Source organism: Monopterus albus, unplaced genomic scaffold (genome assembly GCF_001952655.1).
Source record: "Monopterus albus unplaced genomic scaffold, M_albus_1.0 scaffold6.1, whole genome shotgun sequence".
Lineage (NCBI taxonomy): Eukaryota > Metazoa > Chordata > Actinopteri > Synbranchiformes > Synbranchidae > Monopterus > Monopterus albus.
Window position 1 is genome coordinate 6,022,943 of NW_018127886.1, and position 16,254 is coordinate 6,039,196.

Below are 16,254 nucleotides of genomic sequence, written 5' to 3' on the forward strand. Positions count from 1 at the left end.
AGCAGTGGCCTCAGATTGACTCGTCTGCGAGTGGACAGCCAGCCAGCTCCTCCACACAACACCCACATTGTCCGCTGTGCCAACGAGCCAAAGCAGCGCTCCACTCCTCAGGGGGCTGCCTGAGACGAACACATTACAGATACATGTTAGCCTTGGCCCGAACCTTTGTATACTGTGTGGAGCACTGAGCGGAAAGGAGACAGAGGAAGGAGGGAGGAGATGAGAAATGAAACGCATATGGAAGTTATTGAAACTACAGAAAGGATAAGTCTGCCCAACAGCTTAACCGCCTCTGATGTTTTTAAAGGTTTTATAAGAGCACTTCTATCACAGTTGTATCTAATGAAGTCAAATCAAATGTACATTCTGTGAAACCAGATATAGTGTATCTGTATAGGGAGTGAGAACAGAATATATCTGAAGGAATCTGTTGGCCTCATATGCTAGTGGTTTTGGCTTTGCTTGTCTGTCAGAATCAGCTCACTGGGTCTTCTGTCTGTTTCTTTGTGTCTAATGAGGCCCCCTGCTTGTCCTGATGGGAAACCTCAAAACTGCAGCACTATCTTGCTGTGTAATGGTCACTAGCAAGCGGGCGAGCTGCCTCCCTCTAGGCTGATAGGGAGAGAGAAAGAGAAAATCCTGTCTGGCTCCCAAAACCCAAACAACATTAGTGGCACTGTCCTGTTTCTCCCAAGCTCCCTTTCCCAGCCTGTTGTTAAGCACACAGACACATAGACAGCTCCCTGCTAAATGTTGTTGTTTCAGCTTCTATCTCTCCACTGTCATTAACCAGAGGCTGGCTGACTGACGCTTCCCTCTCTCTCTCTGAGTCTGCAGCCAGTCCCTCATTCACTTAAGGGCCATCCGCGTCTTGCCCAGGGCAGCCCTCTGATAACACTGTTAACAACACTAATGTGTGGTGTGAGGGAGCCACTGGAGCTGCCACTGTCAGGGTGAGTAGGTCTGGTCAAGGGCTTTTGTAACTTTTGGTAACGCTGCACCAAATTTGCTCCCCATACTTTCTTCTCCCCATGTTTTCCTCCTTTCTCTCTGTTTAAATTGTTATACATCTTGTTGGTTTTCTAACCCCTTCCCGTGTTTTCTTCTATCCAATGTTAAAGGGGGGGAAGTTTTTTTTTTTTTTTTTAAAGCTCTGGCAGAGCTCGGCAGAACTGGACAGCGCCTTTCTCTCCCCATATGCCTTAGGAAAACACTGGTGTTATTTTAAAAATCACACTGTTAAAGATTAATGTGGGCCTAGAGGAGTGTGTCATCATTCCTTAACGACAGACCTGAGACACTGAATAAAGCCGGCAGTGTGTTCTGTCCCACAACCCAAGGACAGATAAATTTCCTCTCACCAAACTCACCCTCCTTCCTTCTTTGTCCAGTAACTCTCTCTCTAAATTATCTATTACAACCGCAGGGACCAAAATAAAAGAAATTTAACGAGTGAATCTCTCCAAAATCCATTTCTTCCCTGCTTGTACTTTGTTTGGTCTTTTCTTCCCTGTTTTTGTTGTTGAAATAGACTGAGTGGCCAAAGAATAGCGCACGTTCTGGCTTTGCACATTAAAAAAAAAAAAAAACAACAACAAAAACCTGGTCGAGAGGGTGTTCGCAAACATTTTCCATGCCGATTGCTCTACTTAGATGACTAATGGAAAGTCCCGGCTCCAAGCTGTGACCATGCAACTCACCCAATAAAGTCATCTGTCATCATCCAGTAGACTGGCCAGACAGACAGCTATAAACCAAGGTTCAGAGATCATGACAGCGCATCCTCTTTGTACATACTGTATCTATCCAGAAGATGATGGTAGCTCAAGTTCTACATTACTGTCTCAAACTGAAACTGGTATCACTGACACCAATGTAGATAATAATGATATGAGTTTTTAACACCTAATGATGTCAAAGATAAAGACCTGTGAGGTTTGATGAGTCTCAAGTCAGGGTGTGCAAATGGGACTTAGTATCCCTTGCTGAAGGTTTTTGCTGATAACAGAAGCACATGATAAGCCGGAGAACATCAATCTTAGTGACAGAGATAGTCTCTGCTTCCCACTAATAGGGTTGTAAAGGGCCTTCGCCTTATATGGCCCAACTAATAAACGCATTTGTGATGAGCCCGAAGGTCAACTAAATGGATATTTACATTCACCTTCATATTAGAGGGGGGGGGTTGTCTTTGACATGGAACACAGTGTTTGACAGCGTGACATACCAAAATGGTAATGTTTTGTATTGTTCTTAGTTTATATGTCATAATAGAGAGTGAACCTTGGAATTACTTGAGGTATTTGTCAGATATTAATATTCTATTTGGCAGCGTCTTAACATGACAAAGTTCACTGTAATACAGTTTTTCCTTTTCAGTGCCCCAGGACAGCCAGCCGCATCATATAATTGCTTTTGCAACATCATTACCATGCAGTCTTTTGAAGTCTGAGACCATCCCTGGAGTTATCAAACTCAGTGACACTTCAACTCATGTTGGGTTTTGATGGTAAAAACAACACAATGGCCTTTGTACAAAGGAGTCGAACTGTTACATTATCTCCTTCCTCAAGGTCGAAACATAAAGACCATGAAAGGAGGCTTTAACGATGTAACTATATCAAGTGATGGTTGACAAGATGTCTCACAACCTGCTTTGACCACCCAGTGCTAGTTTCATGTCAGATGCACAGATGTTGATCTTTCAAGCAAGTTGAGTAAACAGGACAGTAGTGAATCATGTGGTTACAATGTTCTGGGACATTGTAGCCATCTAATCAATTTCATTAGCTGCATACTGTAAATCATGACAGCTTGACATTTACTGTGGAGGTGATGGGTTGATCCTGTGGACTTGGAGACAGCTCATGGGGTGATAAATGTTGCTATCTCTTGAGTGCAAGGATAAATAGAGTATGTGTACAGAAAGACAGAGGGAGGTTTGGAAAGGATAAAGACTGGACACGGAGCAATAGAGCTTTAAAGAGGCTGCTGTGCAGCAACAAAAGTTAGACTGAGTGAATCAATGAGCACAGAATAGTGGACAGTTCATTTGCACAGCGGGTTTGAGCTATCATTTCTCAGTGTTTTCTTGGTGTTGTTGCTCATTGAATTTGTATATTTTAAAGTACTTTATATATCGTATAATTTTGTAATAAGTTAATTTTTTTCGTGTGGCCTGTCAAACATTGCCATTGCAGAATTCTTTGTCAGTAAATAATCTCACAAAGACAAAACTGTAGATTTTTGTTTGTTATTGGTCAAATAGTCTGGAAGACTGAAGCTTTGATCCCATTATTATTTAGAAGCTGGTGGAACAACAGAATATGAAAACAGCCTTTATATGTGTTTGGCACTGAGGTTTGTGTTTTTTTTTTTTTTTACTTTGCTTAAACCCAATTGAAAATGCATTCCATGCTGGCCACTATAGTGAAAGAAACCATTTGTAGCCAGTATCTTCAGAAAGTATCTTTTGGCAGTAGCAGCTGGCTTAACTGCTCAGCTCTTTATACGTTTCCACCGTGTAAATAATCACCAGCCACCAGTAGAAATCACAAGGATAAACAGCGTGCTAGACTCAGTCTATTTGTTATATACAAACGCTTTTGTGTTTTATCTCCACATCATACTTAAAATAATACACATGCTAATAGCCCCCATTAGAACTATTAAGCAGCCATTATTAATGTTGGTATTTATATCATGTACATGCTTCAGTTGATAGTAATTTTGTTTGAATTAAACCTTAAAAAAAGAAAAAGGGTTGATTTACTTCCTGGCGACATTGAAGAATGTTGAAACAGTCACATAAAACGGAGACACTCTTTTCCTATGGTGGATCCATTTCAGTAACAGGAATGACATTGCCATGTTCAATAGATGCAGCATTCAGTGTGTCTCAGTCACATGTTTGTTGTGGTTAATAAATCAAGTGTATTGGTGCAATAGAAGCATCTAAAAATACAGACTACCTACATAACAGAGTGTCTTATGAACACTGGGATCTATTTACACTTTCCTCAGCACACGCCACACTATTCACCTCTGTCCTACAGATGACTTAACATCTAAGCTCCACATCTTTCCTGTAAACACAGAGGCCATACCTGTATAAAAAGATTATTGCGTCCTAAAGAAGTGAATGAAGAAGATGTTTGATAATTGAACAGAATAATGGTAACTACTGTAATCACGTAAAGGTTCAAATACAGTATGTGTACAGTTTATCTTTGTTTGGTGTGCTTGTACCTTAAAAGTACTCTGCTGCACACAAACAAAAACACCCATACCCCTGAGCAGGAAATTCACGGTCAGGCCTTGTTTATTTATCTCACGGAGAAATTTCATCAGTGAGCCTAATCAGCGTGACTTGGGCCTTCCCAAGCATCATCATGTGTAGGGCTTGACCTCAGTATAAACTTTTGTAGGCGTGAAGAAAGCCCCTGCTTGTCCAAAGCACTGACCTTTATATACAGTACATGCACTTAGCCACTAAGTCACTAGAGACGTTTCACTTCTATGTTTGGGCCAATGCCCAAGCTCCTTGATATGTGTGTGAATGTATGCATACAATCCGAAAAGGCCACAGGGTGGATTTTTAGAGGGATGCCTAGCTGACCAACACACACATACAGATATGCAAAAAAAAAGGCACTCTCACAAGCAAAAACTATCTCTCAAAATGTCCTTTCTGCTCATTTCCTTCTGTCGAGCTTCTGTCCACATGTGAGCAAGGTTCTCCTTCCTGTACATATATTGGATTTGAAGAGAGAGAGAGAGAGGAGAAATGAAAAGCTACCAAAACCTCTCTGTTTATGTTGAAATATGGAAACTGTAAATATTTAGCTGGACCTCGATAAACGATATGTAATTTACTTGCCAGTTGTCCATCGTCACATGACAATATCTCAGTGGCTGCTTTCCAGCAAAGCCCTTGATGCGATGAGAGATCCCTCTCTGTCTGTTTCCATGTCTTACCTACCTAAAGAGTTCCTGGTTTAAATTAGGGATTCATGTTGGCACTGCACAGAGGGGCAGACAGTATTGTCTGGTATATGTTTCTAAATACACAAATTTAGTTTGCAAGGGGAAATGGAGATTTGAAACATATGACACTGCTGAAATGAAAAGCCAGTGTCAGATTTACATAGTGCATAAATGTAAACATTCATATGCATAAGCTGCATAGCTGTCCCACTCAGCAGAGGTATGTGAAATGAAAAGTATCTGTAGCATGACCTTTGATTCAATCTATATGCCCTCAAGTCAAGACCCTAAATCTTACTCCCATAGCCCCCTGCTTGCTAAGGGGCAATATGTGTCATGGGAGGAATAGGAGATCATTAAAAATAGGCAATATTATTTTTCTTCCTGCTGCCACATATCGATAAACTGCAACCTTTATCAAAATGAAGAGGGAGGATGTGATATATCATTATCTGAAAGGTGTACCACAGCAGCTGCTGATGCTGTGTAGGCAATCCTCTTAGGCCAAAAGGTAGAGTTATTTATTGGACCTTAACCCTGCAGCTGCCACAACATCTGCTAGCAGAAGATCTATTGGCGCACCATTATTCACTTATGATTATTACAGATCATCTGCTCAAATGACTTATCAATAAAATGTAGGCCAAACAGATAATTTATCTGTATGGTTCTGTCAATATCAAGTTCAGAGTCAACGGCCTTAAAAGGATAAGGGGCCTTGGATGTCAGGTGATGGATGGTTGAACAAGGCCCCCATGAAAATATGACCCTTTTAATAAATGTGCAGAATCCTGTTCTCTTCCTCCTCCTTTCACCTCCCTTTGAATTCCTCTCACTCTCTGCTTTATGAATGTGGGCTTCTTTTCCAAGGTTTGTTCGCTGACAAAGTGCAAACCTCACCTTGTAACATCACTTTTTTACAGAGAAAAGACTTCAAACGCTGCAACTGTCAGACCTATGAATACAAATATTTGATCCACTCATTTGCACCAAGTGTGTGGCACCTAGACTGCACATGTCTAAACAAGACCGGTGAATCAAACAGGACATTGAAATGAAGAGACAAGCCTGTCCAGGGTCAACGTAAACCTTGCCAGAGTATTTCACTATGACATTCTCTTCATAAATCATACAAAGACTCTTAGGACATATGGGGTCAGTGCTCGATCTGTAAATATCAGCCATTTGTATTTGACAAGTGACCGTGACTTTCCAAAGCAGTACAATAGTTCTGAGTGTTTGCCTTCCAAATCTAATCTTTGTGCGCTAAGCTCTATCTCACCAACAGTTTTCAGCTTCGTCACAGGCCGCACCCTGCACAGACCCATCTGGATGTAGGGTTGAGTAACAGTGTTAGCTTTAGTGTGGTTTGATAAGTGTCAAGCTAATCTGATCTCTCCTTTTTCTCTGAGACAATGGTATCCCATGCATTCCATTGGCATCAGTTTCTTTTGCTTTTACAAATGACCTGTATAATTTTCTCACATTAAGCATCAAACTAAAGTGGAGATAGTGATAATGAATCAGTGATTATGTTTGCAGTTACCTTCTAGAACAACTAAAACAGAGAAGGACAAGGCACAGGCACAAGACAAAGTTTTCTGTCAGCACTGCTCCTGATATTTGCCTTGGCCAAAGCGCCTCAAGTCTTCCTCTTATTAAAGTCATCATAAATATATTCTATCTGATGGATGCCCAGTTTCCTGGTATTTAGCAGTGCAAATTCCTACTCTGCTTACCTCTCCTCCTGCCATAGTCTTCCGACCTCTCTATTTAATCTCTGTGAGCAACCTCATTGTTGAGGCATGTTATTAAGAAGTCATAGCTCTGGTCTTGTTTTGGGCCAGCTGTCAAGGCCCCTATCTCTGGGAAGTCCTGAAATAGCCCTGTTTTACACCCTTTTAAAGGACAAGTCAAAGAAAGGACTTGGAACTACAACCAGGCACTATATGACTTGATACTGAATAGCAGACTAAATTAGACGTGTATCCTTAGTCAAACAGTCTCTAACAGATTCTGGCAGGAAAGTGCAAATGTTTCATTATCAGGGAGTTTAAGTGATAGCAAGAGACCTCCGAGAAAAAACAACAAAGACTTAATGTCCCCACTTCTTTTTCTTCCTTTTTTGGGGCAGTTATGTCATTTAATTGATTATAAAGTGTTCCAGTCAGATTTGCCAATATCTGGGAGTCAGAGGAGTCAGATCCATTTGTCGAGATCATGTTTGACATGATGGTTAGCTCCTATTTTAAAGGTTCCAGCAATAAGTAACAGAGCCTCCACTTAAATTTTTCTCTCTATTTTCCGTTCTTGCTCTCTGACACAAATACACTTTCTCTGCAGTTTATTATTCAAAGTGACCAAAAGTAAAAGACCGCTTCCTTCTCACATCTACAGTATACATCAAAAAGATCAATAACCCATCCGGGGCAATGCCACCGCAATAAAATCTTGCCAATGGGCCAAGAAGCTGCAAAAGAGAAGCTGCAAAAGTTACCAATAAATGCATAGCAAAACTTTCAATTTGTGGCTTTCTTGGTGTGGCTCTTGCAGCCAGTGTGTTGTCAGTCAGGGCCCTGGTTCAAAAAGCCCTGGGGTTTGTTTGCTGCTGTTTCTTTTTGGAAACTTGTGGCTTCATGACATCCGCAGCCATCCATTGGGCCGTGTTGCTATATTGCCTCATATTATCCAGAGTTGAGGAGAATTGTTTTTGGCAACAGAATGCTAACATTTTCCTACGGCACAAACCTCCAAGTGGGGCCCTCTTCTTCTTCTTCTTGTGCATGATGATGCTGATATGCAAGGTTTGTAAGGTCCTCCTCTAGTCGCTATATGGCTACGTACTCGACTTTCTCACTGGTGAATTGTTTGAATAGAAGATTAATTAATGGACCATTCGATCAAGGTTGGTCTTAAGCTGCACATACAAAACCATCGCATATGCTTCATGGCCACATACAGAAAACCCCTTGAGGCATTTCTGCTGTTTTTTCATGTTAAATGGGTTCTGGAAATATATTCAGAAGGATTTTGCTCTGTCATGTGTTTTAGGCTGTAACACGTCTTGTGAAAACAACGAGGCAGGCCACTCACTCAGTGTCTTTCTCCGTGTCATGTTTTCTTTTGTCCATTTGGTCATCATTTCATGTCAATATGAATGGTGCTAAAGTGCTGCTGAAAAACTCCTGACTCCAATAACACAAGCTGTGCTATGAAACCCTAATAATGGTGGGGTTTTCCCCTCCTGTCTAGTGTGAAAACACACACCGCCGACATGGTGAGATACACACACATGCACTCTCACATACACAAATACACACATTTGCACATATTCCTAATGAGGGTCTGGACAGCTCTTGGTGGAAGGATTCTGCAGGTGGCTGCACTTTCATCAATCCACGACTGGATTTGTTTATGTTTGAGGTCATGTGGGCCAAAGAAAGAAGTTTGTGTGCCCAGACACACACTTAAACACACTTTCTAATTACTTTCACTTCAGTGTTTTCTCTTTTTCATAAGACATATTGACATGTCAGCATTCAGTGGGCTAGATACAGAACAAATGGACAATTTTACCTCCTTCTGTGTAGTGGAAAATCTTTCCCTCTCAGCATAGGCCAGTCTCTATGTGGATCTGTCTCACCAACCCAGAGTAAAAGTCACTTTGAGATGATGGTGACACATGCAATAAATCATAGCACCAGCAGTCATTGGCCAATTACATTTTCCTTTCCTAATTAATAGCTTATTTATTTGCTTGTCGGGGTCCTGCTGTAAGGCTAGGGTATTCTGTGACTGCCTGTGTGTGCTTCTCTGGTATATCATATATATATTTGTCATCATTGCAAACCTGTTAACTATTCAAAAAACCCACCAGATCATTTTTAGACAGACAAACAATTTAGATTGGAACTGCACAGAATTCAAAGCCAAGAAGCTTTACCATTAGCATTTTCCTGACGGTCAGCTCAGTGTTGCTGGTCCCAAAAGTTTGGTTTGGATGAGCCCACACAGTCCCGACCCCCCAGCTGAAGCAGAAAGACATCAAGGCATCAGTAAAAACCACTCATGTCTGCCTGCATGTCTTTTAGGTTTTAAATTACTCTTGCACAATTTGATACACACACATATTTACACTTGGCATGTAGCTGAACAAAGCAGGGGGAAAGTCCAGAAATTGTCCTGTAGTGTGTTGAATGCCTGGTAGCATTTTAGACGACCCAGCCAAGCTGTTGGTTTTGTAAACTGTTGCAGCTGCTCTTGTGCATTACAATAAGGGGAAGTCCTCACTCTCTGTCTCTTGTTTTCCGTCTCTCTGTTTCACTGTCTACTTGATTGCCATGTTTAAAGAGAAATAAATTGGAATGTTTGTTTTTCAGCAAAATGGCAAATTTGTGATTGTTCTCTTTAATTTATTCAAACCAGCACATCAACATCTGTGGCTGTTCTTTCAGTCTTCAAAATACAGTTTATAGACATATACACCTCACACAAGCCTGCATAAGTGGAAGAGTTCTCATCTACTGATACTGATCTACTCTATGTGGCAGCTGCAGAATCCTGCACACTTTCACTTGAACTGATGTTATTAACAACTATGTGTGTCAGGAGTTTTTCAGCCAGGTGCATCTGTAGCAAACATAAAAATATGCGAATTGAGAATCACACTGACACCTTATGATGCAGACCAAACTTTGAGAGATTTTGCAGTTCAGCATTCCTTTGCTACAGTTACAGTTCAAAAGGAGATGATTTTGAGATGACAGATTTTGTTTAGTCATGGGGGAGACTGCATCTTTTGTGGGAGATGACATGTGTACTGTTGCCTTGTTTGAAACCGATTTCAGGAACAGCAGGCTTCTGTAAAGGTTTAGATGATGGTTAAGTAGGTTGAGAACATTGTTGTAAGTATTAGCGGTATAATTAATCCCATTTGGTGAGGCTGAGAAACAGATCCCTTGACAGCTTAGTGTAGGAAACCATGGCGTATGGTACATCCGTGCACATATGGCCCATCTGGTTCACTGTTTAGTGAGAGGAGAGAAAGAAGAACTGAGAGTGAACTTCTATTCACCGGGGAGTAAATAGTCCTGTGAACAAACCTCTGGACATCTTTATGTAGAGGCACATGTGCATACATCCACAGGTTTATACCCACAATTTAGAATTACTTCCTGTGAACTGAGACCCAGTACAGAAAGGTGCATAAAAGAGGTTGTTCTATAGATTTCAAAGAATAGCTCCACAGTTTCCATGGCAGATTCCACAGAAGATAAACATCTCTTTCCATTCACTGCAGATCCCATTAGTTTAGGAAATACAAACTTTAATATGACAGCTCTAATATAAAGGTAGCCAGTCTTGCCACAACACCAAACAACACACCTACTGTTAAAATTGCAGATGTGGAGGAAAGGGTACAGGAAAAATCAAGCTCAGATATGCTGTATGTCTGTGCTTGAGGAACTTTCATACTTAGCCTCACCTCACCTAAAGCCACTCTGAAAACAGTCTGCATCACTTCTTTGATCCTCAGTTGCCATCAATGGGCTTCAGAGAGGGATAGAAAGAGACAGGCAGATGGAGAGAGACTCTGGGTTGCCATTATATGTGAAATGCCCCCACACTGCAGTAGACCAGTCCCATCTTTTCATCATTTCCCCACTTCCTTCATTTCCTCCGGCAGACACTGGGAGCATTCTACCACCCATCTGCCCCCAGTAAATATTGCTTGAAGGCTTAATTATACGCACACACACACACACATACACACACAGTACCCAGACACAGTCTCGCCGAAATTTCCTGCAACGCTGAAGCAGAGAATTAACGTCAAATCAGTGGGGCATTCATTCATCAGAGTCAGAGTGTATATGGTGTTATGCTTGCTTCTGTGTGTGTTTTTGTGACCTCTCCGTCTATTATTATATCCCTGTGGTCACATTTGTAGCCGGGTGGGTCTGTGTGATGAACTACAGTACAACCCATGGTCAAGGCCTCATGAAGCACTGAAATCAATATTTTCTTTACATGATTTAACAGATTTTTTTTAATCAAATCAAACTTAATCTTATTTTCTCTAGTACTTCTTGAATGTCTGTGAATTTTAGTATGCACTTTTGGTAAGCACTTTAAAATATAAATTATCTTTTTTGTTTGTTTGTTTTTCAGCAGATAATGAATGACCATGAAGAGGCCTCTCCAGACAGCTGCATCAAAAAGGTAGGGGAGTGATATCTGTGTTTACTATTTCACAAATCCTTTTGCCGTACTCATGCACAGCTATTGCATGCACAGAGTACGCGTAATGGAAATCACAGATTACATGGCTTAGTAATAAGTAATCTTTTTTTATGCTAAATTCACTAGTTCATCAGCTGTTTCATTAATTCATAAACGATGTTTATCAAAGAAGACAGACAATGATCTACAATCTAGGTAACCCTTTATTCACTCAGAGAAGAGCACTGACACACACACACACACACACTGTGACCGATACGTCCCATTGATCAGTCACTGACCACTTTATGAGGTGATAAATTTATTGAAGAGCCTGGGCTGTTTGTTTTTACGGCCAATGTCATTGGGTCAAGACAGGACAGCAAGAGAGTTCATGTCCATCTAATAGTCCATGAAAGAACAATGGCTCCACGAGAGTGGACACTCTTTTTCAGAATAAATGATAGGTGTAACACCAACTCAGGTCAGTGACCTGGTAGTTAAAGGATAAAGCCGTACATTTTTTATATTAATAGTATTTGTGACAATCCCGATACAGAGACTAAAACCAACAGTGAATGGCCTCTAAACACAGTTAATGTCTGTCAGTCTCCAACCTGGATTCACACAGACCTCCGCTGTTGTTCAAAAATGATTATAAACACATCAGTGAAACACATGAAAGAAACACACCACTGCACTGGGTGACATGTTTCTTTGTTATGAAACACCAGATCCACATATTTGTTAAAAATGTTGCCCCAAAAGCTTCAAACAGCCACAAGTTTTCACAGCATTTGAAGTGAGCAAGAGTCAACTGTGCATGTGTGAGATCATTGTGAAAGCACAATGAATCAGAATTTAAAAAAAACTGACCTTGCAGTACACAGGCTGGTTGAAATAAAACTTTTGTTTACCATGCTTACTGTATGTGGATTTTCCTGAAACTTGGTTTACACGATCCAGCTAAAAATAAGCATTATGTCATGTGAGTGACATGCTGTAGACATTGCAAACTTCTTTTACTGAGCTATGAATTTAGTTAGCAGAGACAGTGCAAGTGAGATTTGGAGTCTTCAAAGTTTGCATGCATCTTTTGTCTTATCTTACATGACAGAATGGTCAAAACATCAAGACCAGAACTAATGGTGAACCACTTCTCCATACAAAATCCAGCTCCCCTTAATAAAAACAGTGTGAGAGCAGAGGACATGCTGACATAGATGCCTCCTGAGCAACCTTAGCATTTCACATAAGATTTTGTTTGGTTTAATTTTCAATTATGACCAATTTGACCCCTATAAAAAAAATCTGTTAAATGTCTTTATTTGCATTTCCGGTCAAGGGCCTAGCCGTACCCTCTATAAACAGGCAGGTATGTAAATCACCAACTCCTTGGTTGATTTGAAATCCTACATTAGTCAATGAGCGTATTTTAAGAGTTGACCGCAGGTGGTTTGGGCTGTTCCCTGTTCCCCACATGTTCGTACATTGTGGAAAAGCATAGACGATTTATAAACTACCTAACCACCCTCCGCGTGAGAGTGAACTGCACACACACACACACACACACACACACACACACACTTTTATATGCTGACATCAACATGCATGCACACAAACAGTAGTGTACATGCACAGATAGGAGCGTAAAGTTGAAATCAGGCTGACACAGATGACAAAACACAGACATGCGTTACACTTACCTTCAGTATCCAAACACACACACACACATTGGCCACATCTCATTATGCAGAGTGTGAGTTGCGGTGGGCCCTCGTCGAGTGGTGGCAGACCACATGCCTGTTATGAATATGAGCAAAATTATGCATGAGCCTTTCTTCATGACATGACTCATTCATCCACATCATGCAGTCACTCACACACACAAACACGGGGCATACTGTAGGTGCACACGCACATGAACACTGATTTCTCCTGCTGCCACCATTTTACCATCGCTGTGCTTGATTAAAGCAGAATGTTAATTGAGTTGTAGTTTGGGAATAAATCAGTTCACTGTTTAAAGGTGTCTGTGTGTTGGTGAGACTGTGTGTTATTAGTTCTCATTTGCTGCTGTGCTTTACATTGTAGTTCTACTCTTCTGTTGTGCTTAAATATATTTTTATACAATGATAAGCATCTCCATGCAGCTGCAGTACTTATTGAGTTGATGTAAACTATGCTTTAAACCACAATAGTCAGATGACTTTTATATAGGTAGTGTGCCAACTTTTGCAGAAACAGGCAAAAGGAGGCAGAAAACAGGCAGAAAATGTGAACAAATGACATCTATAAGCACTGGAAGAAATAAAGATGACTTCATTTAATCTCTCTATGTTGAATTTAATTCAGGAGTCAGAGACATAGATTTTTGATAAGTAACAAAACATTTAATAACCTTTCAGTATATGTCAACATCATTATTTAATTCACTGTCATACAAGGAGAACCTTTCAAAACACATGGCAGCAAATTAAGACGAACTGAAGATAAAATCATTAGATTTTATGCTAAGGCACAAAAAGCTGTTTCAGTAATGTACGATAAGAGCAATGAAACAGGAATAAAAAAAGACAATTAAAGTGAAATTTCAACAAAGTAAAGTCAGGATATGCTGTCCAATGAAAATATATCTTAAGAAAAGATTTTATAGTGTCCTGGCTGTAAACTCAGTTACTATAGAAACACACATTCACCCTGTCCATCCATTGATGCTTTCAATATGTCCACAAACACAGGCTCATTGCACATTGTGAGTCAGTTTGAAAGGAATGTAGAAGCAGTCGGGGGCACTATTTGAGTCATGGTTAAGGCAATGGATAAAACGGAGGCAAAGATGTTATTGTAGCTTCTCTAGCCCATTTAGTGAGAGCTGCCCAGAGCTTTCCTCTTTATGTGTGTGTGTGTGTGTGTGTGTGTGTGTGTGCCTGGCATTACTCATACTGTGGGGACCAAAACCTGTTTACACTCTCACTATGCACAATATGAAGGCTCAGCCTTTCTTGTGGGGACCATATGTTGGTCCCTACCATGTAACTCACTGAATTTTAATGATTGTGTTTAAGGGTTAGGTTTCATCTCCAGAAAATAAATGTAAGACAAAGTTCCCACAAGGAATGGAAATAAGATTGTGTATGTGTGTGTGGATTGATGCTGCACTGTGCATCATTCAGTGCAAGTCTGTTGGAAAGTCTAAAAATAAATATAAAGTAAGGTGCAGTAAGGTCTGGTTATTAACCAGTGAGAGTACAATGACCATATGTACTCTGACTGGCCACTTGTACACTTGTATGCAATTCACTGCAACACATCCCCCTTAACATCTGTTTCAGTTTTTGGTAAAATTGTAATAAATAATATTAATAGTTAATAATGTTATTAATACCCCAATATTCTAACCCTCTCATGTATGTAGTTGGGGAAGACAAAATTTTAGAGACACCTCTGAATATAATGTAGTCTACTACAACCCCACCTTCAACTAACCCTAACCCCCTAACCTCAATAATAAACATATGATTGAATGTATACATCTGTGACAATTTCACCAAAAACTGAAACATTTTGAGCTTCATAAACAGATGTTAAGGCAGAAGTGTTGTAATGAAGTGATTATTAAAGCGGACGGTCAGCGTATGACATGTACAGTATGTTGATTGTCAGGGTAGGAGATTTAATTACTAACATAGAGGACAGTTGCTGTACAGCATGATGGTCGTTGGCAGGAAAGACCTCCTCTAGCGTTCTTTGCCATGGGAGAGCTGAAGAAGTCTCTGACTGAAAGTTTGACAAGTGGGTTGTGGATGAGATGCAAGTGGTTCTCCATAATGCTCAGCAGTTTATGCACCATCTTCAGGTCCCAAGCATAGATCCAGCCTTCCTGATCAGTCTGTTGGTCACTGGCTCTGATGCACCCGCCTCAGCAGATCGCAGCGAGAAATATTGCACTGGCTGCAACAGACTGGTAAAAGATTTGCAACATCTTGCTGTCCACAGTAAAGGACCTCCTTAAAAAGTACAGTCCACTCTGCAGACACCCTCTGTGTTACAGCTACAGTCCACTGTTGTCGAGGTGGACTCCAAGGTATCTGTAACTCTGCACCACCTCCACCTTCTTTCTGAGAATGGAAATCATATTTGAGCTAGTCCTGGTCCTCCTAAAGTCTGCAACCATCTCCTTGGTCTTGTAGTTTGTAATTCAGGAGGTAGTGGAGGCATGTACTGTACCTGCATCTTCTAGAGCTTCTTCCTCAGCAGAACAGGTTGGATAGTGTTAAAGATACTGGAGAAATCAAAGAACATGCCAGTGAACTTGTGTGTGTGTTTTGAAACCACACTTTCTTAGACATAGATCAAGCCCTATTGGCTTACACACATGCTAACATACATAAATACACATGCATCTTCATCACCCAGCCACAGAGAGAAAAAAAATTTCTTATCTGAATCCCTTCTCTGCTTACTTCATACATCCTCCTTTGATTTCATCCCTCTCTCTCTCTCTCACACACACACACACAGCAGACAGGATGATGTAGTTGCAGCTATAGATTGCTATCAGAGGCTATTGGTGATAGAATCAAGGATTGTTTGGTTCGGTCTGATCTGGCCATACAAACCAGGACTATCTGTCTGTTTAGCTGTCTAGGCCCTGCTTACATGTATTCTCACTCACAGACTGTTAATACAGTGTGTGTGTAAGTTAATAGGGTATCGGAGGAATTTCTTTTCTTTTTGGATTCCTTGGATTTCAAAGCAGTATCCATATAGAGAGCAGAGCGTAGAAGGCAGTGCGCTCTCTCTCTCTCTCTCTCTCTCTCTCTCTCTCTCTCTGTGTTTGTGTGTGTGAGTATGTGTTAATCCTCATCTCCAAAAAAGCGCCGGCTGTCCATCCCGATGTGTGTAAACACTCTAGCAGATCAGATGGCAGATAATGACTTCCAGATAGACACCCTCCATTCAACCAGCTGAGAAAATCAATGAGCACTGATTGCTTTTTTCCCAAGACGATCATCTCCCCCCCAGGCTACTATCTCTCTCTCT

General features: G+C 40.8%; 1 protein-coding gene across 11 annotated transcripts in view; it reads left to right on the forward strand.

Annotated features, from left to right (window-relative positions):
• The window catches only part of prdm16 (PR domain containing 16), a 256,337-nt gene that overhangs the window by 158,578 nt on the left and 81,505 nt on the right, over positions 1–16,254 (forward strand). For 10 of the 11 annotated variants that reach the window (XM_020616031.1, XM_020616049.1, XM_020616066.1 and 7 more), the window contains one exon: positions 11,158–11,208. In XM_020616031.1, coding sequence (XP_020471687.1) covers positions 11,158–11,208 — 51 coding nt within the window. The remainder of the gene's footprint in view (positions 1–11,157; positions 11,209–16,254) is intronic. The other variant, XM_020616039.1, reaches the window with a different exon arrangement.